This window comes from Muscardinus avellanarius (assembly GCF_963383645.1).
Source record: "Muscardinus avellanarius genome assembly, chromosome: 5".
Classification (NCBI taxonomy): Eukaryota; Metazoa; Chordata; class Mammalia; order Rodentia; family Gliridae; genus Muscardinus; species Muscardinus avellanarius.
Window position 1 is genome coordinate 102,897,232 of NC_137790.1, and position 21,276 is coordinate 102,918,507.

The window sequence follows — 21,276 nt, forward strand, 5'->3', positions numbered from 1 at the left end:
GTAATCCCCCTGCTTGGGAGGAGGAGATAGGAGGACTGCGCAGGTTCGAAGCCAGCCTCGCTGGCTTAAGAGACCAGTTATTGTGCGTGCTGATCTGGAGCTGTTGCGGGCATGGTGAACTCGCCGCTGCGGCTGGCAATATGGCGCCGTTGCCACACCCTCGGCCGTGAGGCTGGTGTATTTCTTTTCTGGTTTTGAGCTCCATTCTGAGTCCCTGGAAGGCGTGATGAGCTTGGCCACTGGGAGTTTTAGACGTTTTTTGTGCTGAAAGAACTGCTGAATTACACCCAAATGATCCACAGCTGCTCACTTCAGCTCCTTGTTTACCTTTCCTCTCTGGAGCCTGGTGCTGTGAGGCATGATGGCGCCGGTGTGGCTCTGCAATGCTGGCTGGTTTCTTTTCTGGTCTCTGGTTGTTCTTCTAATATTTTTTTCTCTGTCCCTAGTGTTTACATTTTTTATTTATCTGCTGATAGTGTTTTCTGGCTATGAAAAGTGCAATAGAGATCAAGTGTTAGCAGGACTCCTAAATGCTGCTTTTCTTGGTCGCCATCTTCCTAGAAGTCTCTTGCTAGTCATTTTCTGAGGGCCTGAGTATGTCTTTCATTTTGTCTCATGTGTTTAAAATCCTAGTTGTGTGTTTTTCTATTTTCTTTTTATCTTTTCAGAAAAACTCTTAAAGCAAATAAGATCATGGGTAATTCTGCTTCTATCCCTAAGAACTCTCCCCTTAAGTCTATGTTAAATAAATAAATTGTATCTAAATAAGTTAAGAGCTAAACATCACTGCCAGATATATAGATACATAGATGTATCTATATTTAAGAGCTAAATGTGCTGTGTATCTAGATTCATCTAAATATTTTATATGTGCTTGTAAGTTAAAGGTATATGGGTTTTATATTTGCATGTGAGCTGACCAATATGTGATCTTTTATGCAATATGCAATGTCTTTATATTTTGTTACTAAACCTTTTGTCATCTTGATTTTTTTTGTCATTTTGATTCGAAGATTCAGCAATAAGACCTGGTTTACATCTGTTTGCCTTGACTAAGTAAATGTCTTATTATTGTATAAGAGAGATACAATCATCTGTCAGGTAGCAAGTTTGTTGTTATTATTAATGCTGTTCTTTAAGATTACAAAAATCTAGAGCTATTTGATTTTTGTCAATACTGTTAGCTTACATAGATGTGTAATTATAGTTACCTTACTGAACTACTCCAGTGTAAAAAAAAATGGGTCAATTTTCAGAGAACCCTGATGGATATATTAATGGATTTCAAAGCCGTGTTATTATGTTTAGTCTAACAAAAATGAGAAGATGTATATCCTATTGTTTTTCTGGCACCTCAGACTTCCGTTAATCAGCTTTTAAGTATAGTCTTTAGAGTTTTCAACAACAGAGACAAGGTAGACAAAACCAAGGGCCAGGGTAAACAAATACAGACATAGGACAAGCCCACTTAATTGCCCTGGTATTGGGTCCTACCCCCTTAGGATACCCAAAGGCTTTTTCCAGAGAGAGCGAAAGGGGCTGGAGGCCTGGCACCTGCCATTATTGCAAAGAGCCTGGCACTGGGTCAAGGAATGCCCTGAGCATCTGCACTTGGGTTGTGCCCCCTCTGTTAAGAGAAAAAAGCATTGGGAAGCATGTTGCCCTCACCTCTAAGGGAAGTGAGGTCATCTTCTCTCATCATGGCTGCCCTCAGAGACTTAGGATGCCCAAGGCTCTGCAAGGTTCTCCCTGATCAGCCCTCTAACCAGCTGTATATCACAGTAGAAAAGCCCAGGTGACTTCTGAAGTGGCAGGCAAGATACTGATTTTCTTCAAATATGGGGCTTAGTTCTCTGCTTGCTTTGTCTCTCCTAAAGTTCTTTTCTAAAGAGACCTATATTGTAAATGGAGTTGACAGCACCCCAAGGCCAAATAAATTTATAATGTCTTAAACCTGTAAAAATATAGGTTAGTCCACTCTTGTATGCTAGCAGGCCTGATCCTCATGATCAACCTCTAACTAATTAACCCTGATGTAAAATGGTGTACTGATGTGAGCAGCTTCATAAGTAAGGGAACTCAGAAATCAGACTATGCAGTAGTGAGCCTTCAGGAGGTAATAATAATAATAATAATAATAATAATAATAATAATAAAGCTACCTCCTCTGAACACTTTGGGGATCTGGTTTAGTTTACTGCCCATTATCCTATGTGGCAAAAGTACAATCAAGTGATTGTTTTACTCAAAACCTAAAATGGGATTCTCCCTTAGATCAGCTTCTCCCAAAGTGAAAGAGTCCTTTCCAGGTTCTTAGCACTCCTGTAGCTTTTTTTTTTTTTTTTTTTTTTTTGTGGGTCTGAGGATGGAACCCAGAGGCATTCTACCTCTGAGCTACACCCCCTGACCTAATGTTTTTTATTCTTTATTTGAAACAGGGTCTCACTAAGTTGCAGAGGGCCTCACTAAGTAGCTGAGGCTGGCTGTGAACCACAATCCTCCTGGCTCAGCCTCCCGAATGCTGGGATTACAAGCATGCACCACTACGCCTGGCTCTCCTGTAGCTTTTTAACTACAGGGACACAATTCCTGGATTCATATGTCTAAAATTAAACCTGTCCTTCTTGGAGACTTTGCAGGAACAAGGCCTTAAATTCAAAAGTAAGCCTTCAGATGCTAACAAGACCTGTGAGCACTATTCTGTGAGCCTTTGGAAGATTTAAAAGTATTATTCAAAAGAACCAAGAACACTGGATCAGGATAAGTTTTTTTTTTTAAGTGTCTGTTAAATTTGTGCACTTGTTTTTTTTTTTTTTTCAGGATCTTTTTTTTTTTTTTTTTCCAAAATAAGCCCAGACCATTAAACAAGTGAAACTCCAACAAATAAGTCTTTTCCAACAGCGAGAAAAACTGTACAGTTACTCAAAGCTGATTCTGCCAGTGGGGCTGGGGACAAGTAGTAGGGAAGGCGAGATCATGGAGGAGGGCCTGGGGGGGGGGTGGAGCAGGAGAGGGTCAGGGTCCTGCCCATCAGAGTGGGGCCGCCTGCGTCCTACACTCTGCTGTCAGGTGGGGAGGGGGCAGCTCGCTCTCACCTCCCTTTGTGTGGGGGAGGGTGTCCCTCACCACCTCCCAGTGCCAGGCAGAGTCAGCTCACCCTGACGGGGAGTGGATAGAATAGGACCAGCCAAGGAGAGGTGAGGGTCCCAAGAGGGACACCCTGCTGATTCCAAACAAGGTGGCCCATCCATCCCACTTCCTGTGGCTAGTGGGAGGCGGCTGGACAAGCCCTGGGAGCTTGAGGGGAATGAGCAAAGGCACAGAAACATGGAGGGGCCGGGGTGGGGACTTGCATAGGTTGATGAGTGTGCAAGAGGTACATAAATAAACCTGACACCCCACCCAGCCCGGCACTGGGAGAGGAAGTGGGGACCCAGAGGCAGGTCCCCAGGGCTGCTCTACCCCCTGGTCTCTTCCCCTTCCCTGGGCTCAGAGTGGAGGAAGGTCCACAGACCAGGGGGGCAGGAGCAAAGTCTGGGGAATGGGCTGATAGTGCAGGGAGGGTGGTGGTTTTCATTTTTTTTGTTTGTTTGTTTTTTTGTTTTTTCCCAACATTTTGTATCTTTAATAACATACACAATGGTTACCAGCCATATTCATAACAAAAGTTATTCATAAAATGTATCTAAAAATAACATTTTTTTCCTTTTCCATGTGAAAAGCTTGAGGATGTCCCAATGAGGGGGTAAGTTGAGGAGGAAGAGAAGGCTGGAATGAAGAACCCTGGCTTCCCCACAGTCTGAACCCCCAAATCCTCTCTCCATCTGGCCCCAGTACAAACCCTCATCAGAAACAGGGGCCAGAGGGTCTGTGTGACTTGGGCTGGGATGCACCTCTGGATTATGATATAGTGTTCCACTTATATGAGGTCATGACATAATGGGGTGGGGGGTTGAAAGAAAAGGTGGGGTGGGAAATAAACCAAAAACCAAACAATCCCCTTTCCCATATTCCTAACCCCCAAGTCTTTCACCAGACCTAGGAGTGAAGAAGGGAGTGTGTTGGTGGGGGAAGGGGATGTTAAGGCAACAGACTCCCTGATCTCACCGCTGCCCTGGCTGCCACCTTCAACCTCTGCATCTGAGGAGCCAGGGCTGGGGGAGGGAGAGGGGAGGGGGTTCTGGGGGAGGGGGCGCTGCCCTCTCCACTTAAAAAGTTCAGGCCCCCTCCCACTGTCTTGGCTCAAAGAGAGGCCTGGGGATTTAAAAATGATGGGGAATGATCAAAGAGAAAAACCGTTAAGAACTATATAAATATGTATCTTAAATAGGCCTAAGAAATTAATTGTAGAGAACCTCTGATAAAACAGGGCAAGAGGTGAGAGGAAGGTGGTGCCTGTCCTCAGGGAATGATGGGAGTGGGGATGGTCTAGAATGGAGAGGGGAGGGAGAATGCTTCCCCTCCTCTCCCCAGCTCCTCTCCAGTAACCATGTCAAAGGCTTCAAGCAGGCTCCACAAGGTAGCGGTCAGTTTGTCTGGGGAGTCTGCTCCCTTGAGGAGGGGCCAGCAGTCAATGGTCTGGAGGAGGCAGGGGTGAGCCAAGGCCAGGTGGGGGATGTGGGAGGGATGGAGGGGCAGGCAGTCTAGCCAGTCCTTGCCCCTTTATCTTGGCTGCCCCCTCTGTCCCCTGGCCTCAGCAGAGATCTCTCCACAGGCCTGGGGGTGAGTAAGGCATGTGCCAATGTTAAACAAAAGTTAAAAGGGTGAGAGAGTAGAAAAATATTAGAATGTATAGCTGAGCCAGCCCACCCTTTCGCTGCCGTAGAGAAGCCCGTTGGGGGTTGGCCCCCGCCCGCCGCCCCGGGAGCCTATGGGTGCGCTGGGCTGTGGGTCCCGTCAGATGGTGGAGGTTTTGTCTGTCCCATCACCCAAGGCGTGTTCTGTCATGCTCAGACACAGAGACTCCAGGGTGGGATTGATCTCCAGGTCAGGCCCAGGTACCGGGCAGTCTGGAGGGAACATGAGAATGGCCTGGGGTGACGAGTGGACCGGGAGTGAGTGGGTACGCTGCACAGAGCTGCGGCTCTGGCTGGGCATGCTGTTGCTGCCTCCAGGATTGGCAAACCACAGGTTCTGTCGGCCCTGGCCCCCAAGGCTGGGGCTGGTGAGGGCATGTCGGGGAGAGACACCCCCAATGCCCGAGGGGCTCAGTAGGCCCATCCTGCCAGGTGGGAGGGCCCGTGGAGGCAATGGGAACTGCCGCTGGGTCCGCCGGGCCACCCCCATCCCCACAGAGCCAGCTATGGTGAGTGAGTTGGAACCGAATGCCCAGCCCTTCTGTTGCCGGTAGTTCTGCATGTCCAGTGCGGCTTTGCGTGGGAATGTCCGGAGGAGCTTCAGCACTTGCTGTTTCCAGGACAGTAGCCGCTTCTTCTGCGTCTCTGTGAAAGCCTCATGAGTCAGGCACTTTTCAATGAGCTGGAGGTAACTAGTGATGTTCTCCTCGTCTGGTCGGGACACCAGCAGCTGGGTGCACACTTTGCCCATCACCCGTGTAAACTGGCTGGGGATGTCTCCGTCGGCGACGGGAGCTGGGGCTGGCTCACTGCCATCAGTGGGAGCTGGAGCTGGTGGAGGGGGGTAGCTCTCTGCAGCCGGAGGGTCATTTGCCTCAGTGCCCTTGTCTGTGCCAGGGTGGGCTAGGGGGCGCTCAGCACCTGGCAGCGGCAGCTCCCCCCGGCCCCCATCCTTAGCAGTAGGGGTGGCAGCAGCAGCAGCCACAGTGGCCTGAAGGACACTGTAGGCCTTGATAGGGGTGATGATGATCTGCTGCAGTTCCTGCAGAGCATTCCGTAGATTTCCACCTTCCAGCACATCCTTCTCTAGGGACTTGAGGACACTTTGCCTTTCACGCAGCTTCTGGATACTCAGGGCAATCTTATGGCGAGCACCTTTGGTGACATTCTGTGACTCCAGGTGCTGCTCAGTAAGTGTCATCATCTCCTCGTAGCTCATCTGTGAGAAGAGGGCTGCATACTTATGCAAGCGGAGGCTCTTGAGCCATGAGGGTACATCTTTCATACCACTGCCGTCCTCCTGGAAAGTGTTCCGTCTGGAGCCCTGTTCCTCTGTCTGCTCACTGCCAGAGGAGGCCACGCTGCTCTGGGGCGAGAGGGGTGCGTGGTCGGGCGTGGTGAAAGCAGCCCGAGCACCGAGCTCCTCTGGACTCGGCCACTCACCAGGGGCCTGGGGACTCGTAGGGATGAGAGACATGGAGCGCTTCAGTGGGCTAGGGTGGATTTGGCAGGGGAGACCTGTGTTTGCATTGCTCCCAATACTGTTGATGGCTGGCGGCACTGAGCTGGAAGTGTGGAAGGGCACATGTCCGTTTTCTCGGGGTGGCTTGTCCTGCCAGCCTGGCCCTGCTTCTCCAGGGCTCAGCTCTGCAGGTCCTCCCCACTCATCTGAGCTCTGGCGTGAGTGGTAGGAGGGCTCTGGCCGGGTGCGGAAGCCACTAGCCAGTCGCTCTTCCAGGTGGCTCAGCCAGAGTGCCAGCGCATTGCGGTCCTCCAGTGTGGTGGCTGGGTGGATGAGGGCATAAGAGAGCAACTGGCGGCTCTCCTCAATGAAGGCATTGCTCTCAGTCGAGTAGGCCAGCACTTTCTGCAGCAGCCTCATGTACTCCGACTTGGCCTCCGTGTTGCCTGGCTGAAGCAGGGGCAGGTGGGACAGCAGGAGGGACACCACCTTCTCTTTGGACTCTTGTTGCCACTGGCTGACAATGGCAGCACTGTTGGCCTCCGACTCCAGAAGGTGAATGTCACTGCAGTCCGCCAGTGAGTGCTCCAGGCAGAGCTGCAGGAAGCGGGCCTGGGTACGGGTGACCCACTTCAGAAGTGACAGCAGGGCCACTGTCTGCTCACACTCATTCCAGCCCTTGAACCAGCCAGCAAGGATGCCCACCTGGTCTCGGAACATCATGGTGCCGGGTCTGGGGCCAGGGTGGGGGGGACGGCGGTGGCAAGGGCCAGCGCCGTCACATGGTCTCGGCTCTGGGCTCCTGTTACCTCTCCCCTGAAGGCCAGGGCTTGAGGATGTTCCCTGGCGTGGTGGCAACGGGTGGTGGGGGAAGGAGGGAACCTGCTCACATCGGGGGAGGTCTTGGTCCAGCCACACCTCTCCAGGTTCCGCCTCGGGCCTCCTCAGGCCACCGCCGCTGCCGTCGCCCCCTCTCCGGCCCGCGAGCTCCCCTCCCTCCTCCCGCACCGACCACCGCCGCCCAAATTTGTGCACTTGTATCCACTTCCAGTTCATCTAAAATACTTGATGGATGTTCCCTTTGCAAAAATGATGGGTTAACATTTTGGTGGGATAAAAATTTTTATCTTCTTGGCCAGTATACTTTGCATCAGTATACTCTTCTGTTGTTTAATTTGCTGTTGTCTAAGGCTAATATCTAGTATGTTTATGCCCTCTGTTCCAGAACATCAGAGGAAAATGGTTTTGCAGCCAACAACAACAACAACAAAAAACTTGACTGCCCTATTTCTCCTTTGTATTAGTCAAAATGAGGCTTTTGGTCCCTAAATAGGCAGGATCAACACCCCCTTGTAAGCTGAGAAGAAATTACAGAAGTCTGACCTTCATCCTTCAGCATTCCTTTATGGTTAAGGGACCAAAAATGGCAAGGGAGAAAATGATAGGGGAGAATAGAAGAAATAAAATTTTAGGTAAAAAGGAGACCCATTGGAAAGGAAAGGAAAGGTTTTAAAATCTGAAGTCTTGCCGGGCGTGGTGGCGAACGCTTGTAATCCCCGCGCTTGGAAGGCGGAGACAGGAGGATCGCGGAGGTTCGAAGCCAGCCGCGCGCGCTGGCTTAGGAGACCCTGTTTCCAAATGAAAATGTAAAAATAGGTCTGGGAGTATAGCTCAGAGGTAGAAGGGCTTCCAGGAACCCCAGTACCACCAAAAAAAAAAAAAAAAAAAAAAATCTGAAGTCTTCAGTTAATAGAGCATGTTGGTGATTGGGTGACCTATAGTCCTTCTGCAAGTTAGGGGTACCCCATTTATGTAGAGATTCTTTCCATTTGAAATCTTGTATGGACAATCCTCTCCTTTGTTACCTCAGCTAGCTGATTATGAACTTGTTAAGCTCTCAAATCATAGCCTTCTGCATTTACTCCAGTCCTTGCAGACTACCCTAACAGCATCCCACTGAACAGTGACCGTGACATAGAATAGCCAAACCTTGCCTGGAGGACAAAAGGAGCCACCGTACACGCGGGACAGCTGGTTTGGAGCAAGCAGCTCCAGTCGGCCCCCCTTGAGCCCCGACTGGTCCCTTCCAAGTCATACTCAGCAGCTGTAAAAGTAGTGGGAAAGGACAGTTAGATACATTGGTCCCAGATTAAGCCCTATCCAGAGGATCATCATCAGGCAGACAAAACAAGAAGGTCGTAAGAAATAGAAAAACACCCCTGAGACTCACTTTCTCAAGACCCTAGGATCTTGTTGCTATCCTTTCTCCAGTGCAAAAATCTTGGGAATCTGTGTTTAGGTTGTGTAAGAGGAAAGGGAGTTTCTCATTTCTCATTTATTCTCCAAAACTGTTATTATGCAAAAGGGGCCTGTGCCTTAGGATCCATGATTTACTGGGCAGCAGTTATAATAAAGTAATATACAAATGGTTGCCCAGGGGGAACTAAAACTATACAATGTTGGTTGAGAGCCTTACTACCCCCAGAACAAAAGGGGCCTCCATGATACCCATATCTAAAAACAGAATCCAATGAGGATATTGAGTTTATTGCCCATTCATTTGTACAAAATGGATATATGAGAGCCCAAAGGAATGTGTACTTAATAATCAGAGATTTTTGGACTGGAATTTCAGTGAGCCAAAGTGCTTAAAAAATGCCACAGGAAACAAGGGGATACTATTTGCTGGTATTTACATCCTCCACTAGGATGATCTGAAAGAGGAGAAGTTCAGAATATGGCCCAAGAGGCACATATCAGCAACTAATAGAAAAACAAAAATCAGATTTAACACCCCCTGGTTATTATCCTGTGCAACTACCCCATGGAAAAGGGTCTCTCCTCCTGGAGCCAGAAATTCAAAGCCTCTTAAAATCATTTCATGACCTGCTAAATTTAACTAACTTCTTCTTGGCCAAAGATTGTTGGGTATGTCTAAATTCTGGTCCCCTTCAAACCACTACACTCTTAATTAATTTTAGTTCTTCTCCATATTAATATAATAAGACCACCTGCCTATATTACCTTCTCAAAATAATGTCCCGCTCCGACGAATTCATATTCCTTGTTTCTTAATAGGGTTGGAAGTCACTTCTGGAATAGGAACTGGGGGAGCTGACCTACAGACATCAGTACAAAAAAAAAATGTCAATCCAGATGACAATCTTGGTGAGCCCATGCAGGAGCTAGTGGCTGCCTGAACCCAGCAGCTCTTGACGATGAACCTAAATCCTGTCAAGCAGATTACAAGGAACCAAATTACACACACACACACACACACACACACACACACACATCACATTCTTCTCTCCATGCTCAAATACCTCAAGACCATGATTCTATAGACCACCCAACCAAACAACTAAGTGAACTCCTACAACTGCAGCTGAACTCAGTGGGACTAAGAAACTATAGACCCTTCCTGCCAAGATCTGAGTGGCTACAACTTGCCTCAGCAAGATAACCACAAACTTCCAGACACTCAGCACCACCCACTGAACTCTTGCAGCTGCAGCTGAACTCCTCAGGATGGAGAAGCTACAGACTCCTCCTGCAGAGACCTGAGTGGCTACACCTGAGCTCATCAGTTCACAGACAGCCTTGGCTACTTACTAAGGCCCTCTGTAACTTAATGAGAATCTGTTTCAAAATACAGAATAAAAAATAGGGCAGGGAGTATAGATCAGAGGTCAAGTGACCCTGGGTTCCATACCCAGACCCACAAAAAAAATGGGGAGCTGGGCATGAGTCGGGAGGATTGCGGTTCATGGACAGCCTCATCTACTTAGCAAAGCCCTTCTCAATTCAGTGAGACCCTATTTCAAAAATAAAAAGATTAAAAAATAGGGTTGGGGTGTAGCGCAGAGGTAGAATGCCCCTGGGTTCCATCCCCAGCACCACAAAAAAAGAAAAGGAAAGGAAAGAAAAGAAAAGAGAAGAGGACAGCTAAACTAATTACACTTTACAAAAGAAGAAATATAATGATCAGCAAATACATAAAAAATGTTTAAAATCATTTGCAACCAGGGAGATGCACAATAAAACCACACTGAGATTTCATCTACCCCCAATTTGAATGGCAATTATCAAGAAGTCAAAGAGCAATAAATTCTGCTGATGACATGGGGGAAAAGGAACACTTATACGCTATTGGTAGGATTGCAAATTAGTGCAGCCGCTATGGAGGTCAGTGCAGAGATTCCTCAGTAAACTAGGGATGGATCCACCAAATGATCCAGTCATACTGCTACTGGGTATCTTTACAAAATGACTGAAATCAGAATTTTATAGAGATACATGATTTTCCATGTTTATAACAGCACAATTCACAATAGCCAGATCATGGAACCAATCTAGATGTCCATCAGCAGATGAATGAATTACAAAATTATTAGATATACACACAATAAAATTCTACTCAGAAATAAAGAACATAATTATGTCATTTTTAGGAAAATGATTGACCCTGGAGAACATTATGTTAAGTGAGATTTGCCAGTCAAAAATAGTGAAGGGTCATCTGTTTTCTCTCCTATGTGTAAGCTAAGAAGTAATCAGGATACAAGAGGGACTTGAGATAATGGAGGAGAAGTCCATTATATAATTAATATACTATATATTATTATTATATATGTTGCATAAATGATATATATTATATATATTATTAACAATGGAAGGAGTCCAGAGGAGGTTGGGGGGAATCAGTGAGGGAAACACTGATACTAAAGTTACTATATATGTGAGATTACTAATGCTAATCTCAAAATCATGCATGGAAAAGGGGAGGAAATAGAGAGGGAGTCAGTGGGGAGGCTTACCCAGTGCTGTGTGCACATATGTCCCTACCACTATAAACTATATAGTGATGTACAATTACAATGCACTAATAAAAGTATTTTTTTTAAATGTCTAGCCAGGCATGGCGACTCATGCTTGTAATCCCAATACTTGGGAGGCTAAGACAGAAGAATTGCAGGTTCATGGCCAGCCTCAGCAACGTGTGAGGTCCTCAGCAACTTACTAAGACCCTATTTAAAAATAAAGAATAAAAAATTGGGCTGGGGATGTAGCTCAGAGATACAATGCCTCTGAGTTCAATCCCCAGTACCACACACACACACACAAATGTGAGTGGGGTAAAGGGGGGCAGGGGATGTAACTCAGTGGTAGAGAGCTTGACAAGAATGTCCAACACCATAGGATTAATTCCCACTACCACAAGAGAATGGATAAATAAGGAATAATGATAGCAATAAGCCTGTGAATTTACATCTTCCTTGAGTCTTTTCTAGGTTTACAAACTATAGATTTATTTGGGATATAGTTGAAAGAAATACAAGAACTCACCTAAGGAAAGTTCAGAAATAAAGCTTTGCTAACAAAGTCTTCTCTTGCCTGTGACTGTAGGCAAATTCTTTAAAATCTCAAATCTTCTTAGTTTTGGATAACAGCAAATTATCTCTTTTTTAGCAGTGCCTTGTGAAACATGGGCTCATTAGGTAATAAATATAGCTACTAACAACACAACCCCATCATTTACACATGAGAAGAGTGAGGTCCTAGAGGCCCAAGATCACATGATTGGCCTATATTTGAACTTGGACAAAATGCCAATGTTATTTTCTGTACCCTAAGCTTCTTTTTAGAGTTTTTCATTGTTACTAGAGATTGAACCCAGGAACATTTTACCTCTGAGCTACACTCCCATCACTTTTTAGTTTTTGTTTTTAAACAGTCTTGCTAAGTTGAGAATCTCACTAAGTTGTGGAGGCTTGCCTCAAAGTTCTGGAATTACAGGTGTGTGATACTTTGCCCAGCTCTAAGCTTCCTTTTATTTATTTATTATTTTGAAGATTTAAAGAAGTTTATTAAAAGATAGCAATACAGAGGATAGGTACAGCTCCATACCAGACTGGCATGGAGTGGTGACTCGAATGAGTACACCCTCTAAGCTTCCTTTTTAAATAATGATATTCTGAAATTGTAAGTTTTTAGAGATGACTCAGTATTGTGTTTATCATATTTGAAAATATTAACAAAAATATTTATCATATTCAGTCTGTATATTCATTTTGTGCTATGTATCACAATTCTCTATTGTACTATTTTTTGTTTTTTTTGGTACTGGAGGTTGAACCCAGAGGCATTCTACCTTGGGACTAACCCCCCCCCCCCACTCCGCCGAGCCCTATTTTTATTTTTTAATTTGAAACTGTCTCACTAAGTTGCTGAGGTTGTCCTGGAACTTGCAATCCTCCTGTATCAGCTTCTCAAATACTGAAATTGCAGGCATGTACCACCACACCTTTTTTTTTGATACTAGAGACTGAGCCCAGGGGCATTCTACCTTTGAGCTACACCTCCAGCCCATTTTACTTTTTGTTTTGAAACAGGGTTTCACTAAGTTGCTGAGAGTCTTGCTGTCACTGAGGCTACTTTAAACTTGCCATCCTTCTGTATCAGTGTCTCAAACATAAGCTAACAGGTGTGCACCAATACGCCAAGCTGTCTCTTGTACTCCTCCTTTCCTCTTGTGGCACACTGAGGGTCATACCAAGAGCCTTGATCGTGCTTGGGTAAGCATACTATCACTGAGCTATACTCCCATCCCTAATTATAACTTCTTAACATAGAGAATAAACTAAGTTTAAAGTTGTTTTTTAATGGGGATAGAATATAGAATCATTCATTCTACCTCCAAGATACACCCTCAGCTTTTCTCTTCTTATTTTAAAACAGGGTCTCTAGGTTGCTGAGTCTTGCTAATTTACTGAGGCTGGCCTCAAGACTGCAATCCTTCTGCCTTGGCCTCTCAAATACTGGGGTTATATTATAGACATGCACTACTACGATGGCTCTATTTCTTTTTTTTTTTTTTTTTTGGTGGTACTGGGGTTCCTGGAAGCCCTTCTACCTCCAGGCTACACTCCCAGACCTATTTTTACAATTTTATTTGGAAACAGGGTCTCCTAAGCCAGCGTCCGTGGCTGGCTTCGAACCTGTGTGATCCTCCTGTCTCTGCCTCCCAAGCGCGGTGATTACAAGCGTGCGCCACCACGCCCGGCCTTATGGCTCTATTTCTTAAAGAATACTTAGAAAGCAACATGCTAACAAAAACTGTGGTCACACAGGTTCCAAGCCAGCCTCAGCTACTTAGTGAGGCTCTCAGCAGCTTAGTGAGACCATGTTTCCAAACAAAGTATGAAACAGATCTGGGAGTATAGCCCGTAAGTAGAAAAGCCCCTGGGTTCCACCCCTAGTACCACCATAAAACCCCTGGGTTCCACCCCCAGTACCACCCAAAAAAAAATGATCTAATCATAAAAAATCAGAACCTTTCTGTCATCTGTGGCAATATTGATAAGCCTAGAGAACATTATGTTCAGTGAAATAAGCCAGGCAAAGGAAAGCAAATACTGAGTGTTCCTGTTTATATGTAGAAGCTAAATATGTTAATCTTATAAAAGCAAAGATTAGAAAAGTGGTTACCAGAGACTGGGAAGTATTATGGTGGTGGGAGGGAAGAGATAAAGTTGTTTATTGAGTACAAAAATTATAGTTAGGAGGAATAAGTTCTAGTTTTCTATATCACAATGGGGTGTTTAGTTTAGAATAATTTTTTGCATGTTTCCAAATAAATAGTAGAAAGAAATTTTTAATGTTTCCAACACAAAGAAATTATAAATGTTTCAAGTGTTAATTGAACTTGAATTGTACAAATGATTATTGTACATTATATATATGTACCAAAATATTATATTGTATTTTATAACTATAAATAATTATTATAAGTCAATAAAATATCTTAAAAATTGTGGTGTATAGAATGGATGCATGGATCTGGGTGTGGTGGTGCACGCTTGTAATCCCAGCATTCAGGAGGCTGAGACGGGAGGATCATGGTTTATGGATAGCCTCAGCTACTTAGGCCATTTGCAACTCACCGAGAACCTGTTTCAAATTAAAGAACAAAAAATCAGGTTGGGAGTCTAGCTCAGAAGTAGAATGCCCCTGGATTCCATCTCCAGTACGAAAGAAAGAAAGAAAGAAAGAAAGAAAGAAAGAAAGAAAGAAAGAAAGAAAGAAAGAAAGAAAGAAAGAAAGAAAGAAAGAAAGAGAGAAAAATGGATGCATGGGTGGGTACTGGGGATTGAGCCCAGGGGAGTTCTAAAACTGAGCGACACCCTCAGCCTTTTTATTTTTATTTTGAGATAGGGTCTTAATAAATTTCCTAGGTTGGCCTTGAACTTGTAATCCTCCTGTCTCAGTCTTCTATCCACTCCCAGTTGAGATTTATATTTTTAATTTTTATTTATATTTTGGTATTGAGGATTGAACCCAGGGGCATTCTACCTCTGACCTATGCCCCCAGCCCTTTTTATTTTTTCTTTTGAAACAGGTTTTCAGTAACTTACTGATAGTCTAGCTGAATTGCTGAGGATGGCCTTGAACTATGATCCTTCTGCTCAGCCTTCCATATGTAGGCATATGTCAGCACACCTGGCTGCATATTTTTTTGTAGTATAGAGACTGCCCTCTAAAAAATAAAGGATGTTGTATCATTATCTTCTAAGTTAATTACAGTCTGTAGCCCAGCACTTCCATGAAAGACACTTCTAATAAAGATTCTGACTTCACTTTTAGGTGTGATAAGTGTGATTTCTGAAGCAATCAGAATACTTCTCTGTACCAATATCTTTCTTTAATACCACATATAACATATGCAAATTCTACCACTATTCTAACTGGATTTCCATGTTGGAGATATCGCAAATCTAGTTGCTGAGGATGGTCTTAAACCTGCAACACTCAGGTTTAAGTCTCAGCCTCCCAAGGACTAGAATTACAGGTGTGTACCACCATGCCCAGTGTGTTGCAAATCTAGAAAGAAAGAATTTTTTTTTTTTTTTTTTTTGCGATACTTGGCTCAGGGACATTCTGTCTCTGAGTTATATCCTCATCCCTGTTTTTTAGTCTTTATTTTGAAACAGGGTCTCATTGAGTTGCTGAGGCTGTCTGAGAACTGCGATCCTTCTGTCTCAGCCTCCCAAATGCTGAAATTACAAGTGTATGCACCATACCTGGCTGAATTTTTTTTTTTTTTATGAAGGAAGAATGGGGAAAATTCTCATTCTTTCCTAAAGAGTGAGAAAATGTAAAGGAAATATTCTTAATTTTGCTTTTAAAATAAAAATTACAAAGCTGGTTATGGTGGTGAACTCTTGTAATCCAGGAGGATTGCCGTTTCGAGGATAGCCTCAGCAATGTATCAAGACTCTCAGCAATCTAGTGAGACTGTCTCAAAACAAAAAAATAAAAGGGCTGGGGGTGTAACTTGGAGGTAGAATGCACTTGGATTCAATCCCTAGTATCACACACACATGCACACAAACACACACACACACACACACACACACACACACACACACACACAAATAAGCAGTTTGATGGGGAGACTATATTGTTGTGAGACTAGGATTTATCATTAGAACAGTGGGTTCAAGCTCTGATGCTGTTAATTCTGAGATGTCAGGCAAATCACTTAATTTAGTTAAACCTTCATGTTCTCTTCTGGATACAAGCCAGGCATGGTGGCCCATGCTTGTAATCCCAGTACTTAGGAGGCTGAGACTGCAGGAATGCAGGTTCGTGGTGCTAGTCTCAACAACTTGTGAGGCTCTCCACAACTTAGACCCTGTTTCAAGAATAAAGTAGAGCTGGGGGGGGCGGGTGTAGTTCAGAGGTAGAGTGTCCCTGAGTTCAAGCCCTATTATCACACACACATACACACACACACACACACACACACACACACACACACCATTGGATACAAATAATTTTCATTGCATTAGTCTTACAGAATTGTATTAATTAAGCCGGGCGTGGTGGCGCACGCTTGTAATCCCCACGCTTCGGAGGCGGAGACAGGAGGATTGCGCAGGTTCGAAGCCAGCTGAGCTGGCTTAAGAGACCCTATTTCCAAATAAAAATATAAAATATGTCTGGGAGTGTAGCCCAGAGGTAGAAGGGCTTCCAGGAACCCCAGTACCACCAAAAAAAAAAAAAAAAAAAAAAAAAAGAGCCGGGCATGGTGGCACGCGCTTGTAATCCCAGCATTCGGGAGGCTGAGACTTGAGGATCGCAGTTTGCAGACAGCCTCAGCTACTTAGTGAGGCTCTCGGCAACTTAGTGAGACCTTGTTTCAAAATAAAGAATAAAAAAAAAAATAGGGCAAGGGTGTAGCTCAGAGGTCAAATGCCTCAGGGTTCCATCCCCAAAACCCACCAAAAAAAAAAAAAAAGAATTGTATTAAGTAAATGGAGATATACACCAGAAAGAGTGTCCAATTATCAGAATCTAGATAGTAGAACACAGGAATACTAGTGACTGAAACTGGAGAGACAGGGGGCACAGTTCTCATCATTTCATTACAGAATGTACTGACCAGAAATTAGACAGAAAAAGATAAACACCGAGCAATATAAAATTTCTGGAGACTTCCAGGAAGATGGCGACCGAGAAAAGCGGGGTTTAAGAGCCCCGCTAACAACCAATCTCCATTACCACAAAATCAGCGCCTTTCATAGCCAGAAAACACCATCACCAGAGAAACAAAAAAATCACCAGGCTCCAGAGAGAAAGCAGACTGAGAATAGAGCTCAGAGCCACAGAGGAGATACACCGGCCTCACGCCCGAGGATGTGGCAGCAGCGCCATACTGCCAGCGGCAGCGGCAAATTCACCGGACGGCTACAGCAAGCCGAGGTGAGCCGCTGCGGAACAGCCAGGCAGGATCTTTCAGCACAGAGAGCATCTAAAGCTCCCAGTGGCTGAGCTCAGCACACGCTGCAGGGACTCAGAGTGGAACTCAAAACCAGAGAAGAAAAAATACACCAGCCTCACGGCCGAGGGCGTGGCAGCGGCGTCATATTGCCACCGGCGGCAGCAGCAGTGAATTCACCGAGTCCAGTACAGCTACATCTGCGTACTCAAGAACAGTGAGTCAAATTGCGGGCCACAGAGGAGAAATCCCAGTACTGTACTCCCTGGGACTTGACCCAGTGGGGGAGTGGTGCTGGCAGAGATATCACACCATAGGAGAACGTGCAACCTGGCACCCCCCATAGTCTAAAGCAGCCTCTATCGACTCCCTGGGTCGGAGACTCTGTGATACAACCCAGTAAAGGAGTAGTGGGGTCAGAGATACTACAGACTCGAGATTCAAAGCACCTTAAGCGAAGTCATAGTGACCCAAGGGAAGAACCCAGAGAAGGCACAAACTTCCTAAATCATGGGAAAGAGGAATAACACTGGAGCAATGAATGCCCACAACCCCACAACATCAGAACCCGATAAAACAGAAAATCAGAGATTTCTAGAAGATCAAATCAGGAAAATAACTGTAGAAATAAGAAAGGTGCTTCGAAAAGAATTCAGAGAGAGCCAAAAAGAGATAAAGGATGCAATTAATGAAATAAATGCCTCAATTCAAAGCATGAACAACTGATTAGACCACATGGAGAACAGAATCTCACTCTTAGAAGATGATCATTCCAAAAATGAACGCATAGTTTCTAATCTAGGAAAAAATATCCAACAGCAGGAATCTGACATTGAAGAAATATGGGCCCATTTTAAGAGAGCTAACCTTCTAATTGGAAGCTAATTGGAATAGAGGAGGGAAAAGAAAGTGAAACCAAAGGGATCAACAATCTCTTCAAGGAAGTAATAGCAGAAAATTTTCCAAACATAGAGCAAGAGGTTGATACACAGATCCAGGAAACTTATAGAACTCCCTTTAGACAGGATCGGAGAAGAGGATCCCCACGCCACATAATTGTCAAAATGACCAATGTGGAAGCCAAGCAGAGAATCTTAAAGGCAACAAAAACAAAGGGCCAAGTGACATTCAGAGGCAAACCAATTAGAATCACTCCAGACTTCCCAAACCAAGTCATGAGAGCCAGAAGGGCATGGAGTAACATATTCCAAACTCTGAAAGAAAACAACTTCCAGCCAAAAATTTCCTACCCAGCAAAACTTTCTATCAAATTAGATGGAGAAATAAGAAGCTTCCATGACAAACAGAAACTGAAGGAATTTATGTCTTCAAAACCAGCACTAGAGAAAATACTCAAAGAGATTAACTACAAAGAAGAAATAGGTAACACACACCAGAACCAGAGAAACAAGATTTTCCATCCAACAGACAACTAAGATTGGTTATCTGTGGAGATTCATTATTTATGTTAGTCTTTTACCTATCTCTAAATGGTATTGTTTGCCTTCATTGTTGTTAATTTTTAGGATTTCTAGTTGGAATATTAATATACCTTCAGATAGAGCATTTGGAAATATTTTATCCCATTCTATTAGTAACTGTTAACTCTGTTTACATTGTCTTTGGATATACAATTTTTTTTTATTTTTTAGGGAGTTTGTATACTCTTCTGTTGCCTGTGCCATTGAAATCATATCCAAGAAATCACTGCCAATTTCAATGTTGTGAGGTTTTATGACCCAGATTTTCTCCTAAAAGTTTATAGTCTTAAGATTTATATTTAGGTCTTTTATCTATTTTGAGTTAATATTTATTATTATTATTATTATTATTATTATTATTATTATTGGTGGTACTGGGGTTCCTGGAAGCCCTTCTACCTCCTGGCTACGCTCCCAGACCTATTTTATATTTTTGAAACAGGGTCTCTTAAGCCTTATATTTAGGTCTTTTATCTATTTTGAGTTAATACTTGTATATGCGATTAGGTAAGGGTCCAATTTTATTATTTTCCATGTAATTATTATTTTTCAACAATATTTAGTTAAAAGATTATTATTTCTACCACCAAATGTTCGTGGAAACCTTGTCAAAAATAACTTGACAATATAGGGAAGAATTTAGCTCTAGGCTTGTATTTAACTCCAATGGTTTATATATCTGCCTTTAGAACAGTACTACACTGTTTCAATTATTGTAGCTTTATATGGTTTGAAATCAGAAAATATATATCTTCTAGCTTTGTTCTTTTTCAAGATTGTTTTGGGTATCTAGAGTCCATATTCCATATTAGGATAGATTTTTTTTTCTGAAAAATAAATATATAAATATATGATAGTTTCACCTAAAAAAAAAAACAGAAAAAAATATGCTCTGGTAAGAAAGAAAGCAAAAAGAAATATTGAAATGTTATCTTTAAGTCGTCAAAAGCTTGGTATCAGACAAATGAAACTGTTATGTGAAATTATCATTTTTAATTTTGGATAAATTGCTATAATACTAGATGTCAACCACTAAGCAAAGCATGGGAAGGAGGGATGGGGAGAGAATGGGGTGGGGATCGGGTGAGGGCTGACTGGGCGATGTGTGCATGTATGTTTACAAAAGTTTGTATCCCACTATGATGTATGAATACAGTGCACCAATAAAAATAAAAAAAAATTTCTAAGTATACCCAGGCACAGTGGCACACGCCTGTAATCCTAATATGTGGTAGGCTGGGACAGGAGAATCACAGGCTCGAGGTCAGCCTCAGCGGCTTGTAATACTGGTAGATATGTTGGTCTTAAAGATAGCTTTAGGGTTGAGTTTCTTCACACATTCTGACACTTAGAGCAATTTATGACCTGACTGGAACAAAAGCTTATCCTAAAATGGAGAGCATATTTTGTTCAGCAAGAAATATCTAGGAAACGAATCATCTTTTGGCATACTAGGAGTCTTCAAAACAAAATTTGGTTCTTGCGGAGGACGTCACTAAGTATCTGAGGCTGTCCATGAAATGTGATCCTCTGGTCTCAGTTGGTTCTAGAATTAAAGGATTGGTTCCTATCAACTCAATTTAGGCCTTGAGGAAAAAAGAATGCATGACTCAGAAAGGCTGGAAAATGATAAGATCTTATGATAACAAATAGAAAAAAGTTATTATAAAAGATAATGGGAAAGTTTGTAGTGACATGCAGTTAATGTGAAGTAGCTGATCAAAAATCTTACCCGTCAATGAGATTTAATAGAAATAAACTGTCATATGCAAATTTAAGAACTCAGTATGTGAATGCTTTTCAGGCTCGCTTGTGAAGTATGACTCTTCTTCATTAGTAAGAGTACAAAGGATACAACTGCATTAATTATATGCTGAGATCTTTACCACGGATTACAGAATTAATCTGGTAATTCCATTTATAAAGTTAAGCCCTGCTTTACAATTTGGAATGAGTTTCAAGTATTGCAAACGCTTAGTGATTCATTCTACCTAAAGAAAGGAAGACTTACTTTTGGACCAATAAGTAACTTTAGAACATGAGGTTTAACTACTCTTTATTATTTTTTTTTTTGCAATGATACCATTTCTTGACAAATAATACATTTTGAGGGTTTAACTTTTGTCACCTATTGAGCTACTACTATAATTTGTTTCTTATTTTTTCTCTAATATGATTACTTCTTTATTGCAGCATTTATTTTTTTTCTTATAAAAGTACATTCTTAGAGCCTTTTTAAAATACCTTTAACCAGCCGGGTATGGTAGCACAACCTATAACCCCAACACTTGAGAGGCTGAGACAGGAGGATCACAGGCTCGAGGCCATCCTCAGAAATATAATGCAATTCTCAGCAACCTAGAGAGAACTTGTTTCAAAACAAAACAAAAGGGCTGAGGGTATAGCGTGGAGGTAGAATGCCCCTGGGTTTAATCCCCAGTACCAAAAAACAAAACACACAAAAAAACTTCAACCTGTATTTGTATTTGCATTCTTTATTTCTTTTTTTTCTTCCAGTGGTACTGAGGGTGGAACCCAGAGGCTTTCTACCTCCAGACTATACTCCCAGACCTATTTTATATTTTATTTGGAAACAGGGTCTCACTAAGTTGCTGAGAGCCTCAATAAGTATCTGAGGCTGGCTTCGAACCTGTGTGATCCTGCTGTCTCAGCCTCCCAAATGCTGGGATTAGGAGCGTGCGCCACCACGCCTGGCAGGACTGCAGCTTTGAGGTCAGCCTCGGCAACTTATCAAGA

General features: G+C 43.4%; 1 protein-coding gene across 1 annotated transcript; it reads right to left on the minus strand.

Moving 5' to 3' along the window:
* Positions 1–2,860: 2,860 nt before the first annotated feature.
* Positions 2,861–6,981, minus strand: LOC308263704 (protein Smaug homolog 2-like; the record flags this gene model as incomplete). The annotated part of the gene is made up of 2 exons (XM_080696737.1): positions 2,861–2,946; positions 4,929–6,981. 2 exons carry the CDS (start codon positions 6,979–6,981, stop codon positions 2,861–2,863), a joined length of 2,139 nt encoding a protein of 712 aa, XP_080552863.1.
* Between the last annotated feature and the right edge of the window lie 14,295 nt (positions 6,982–21,276).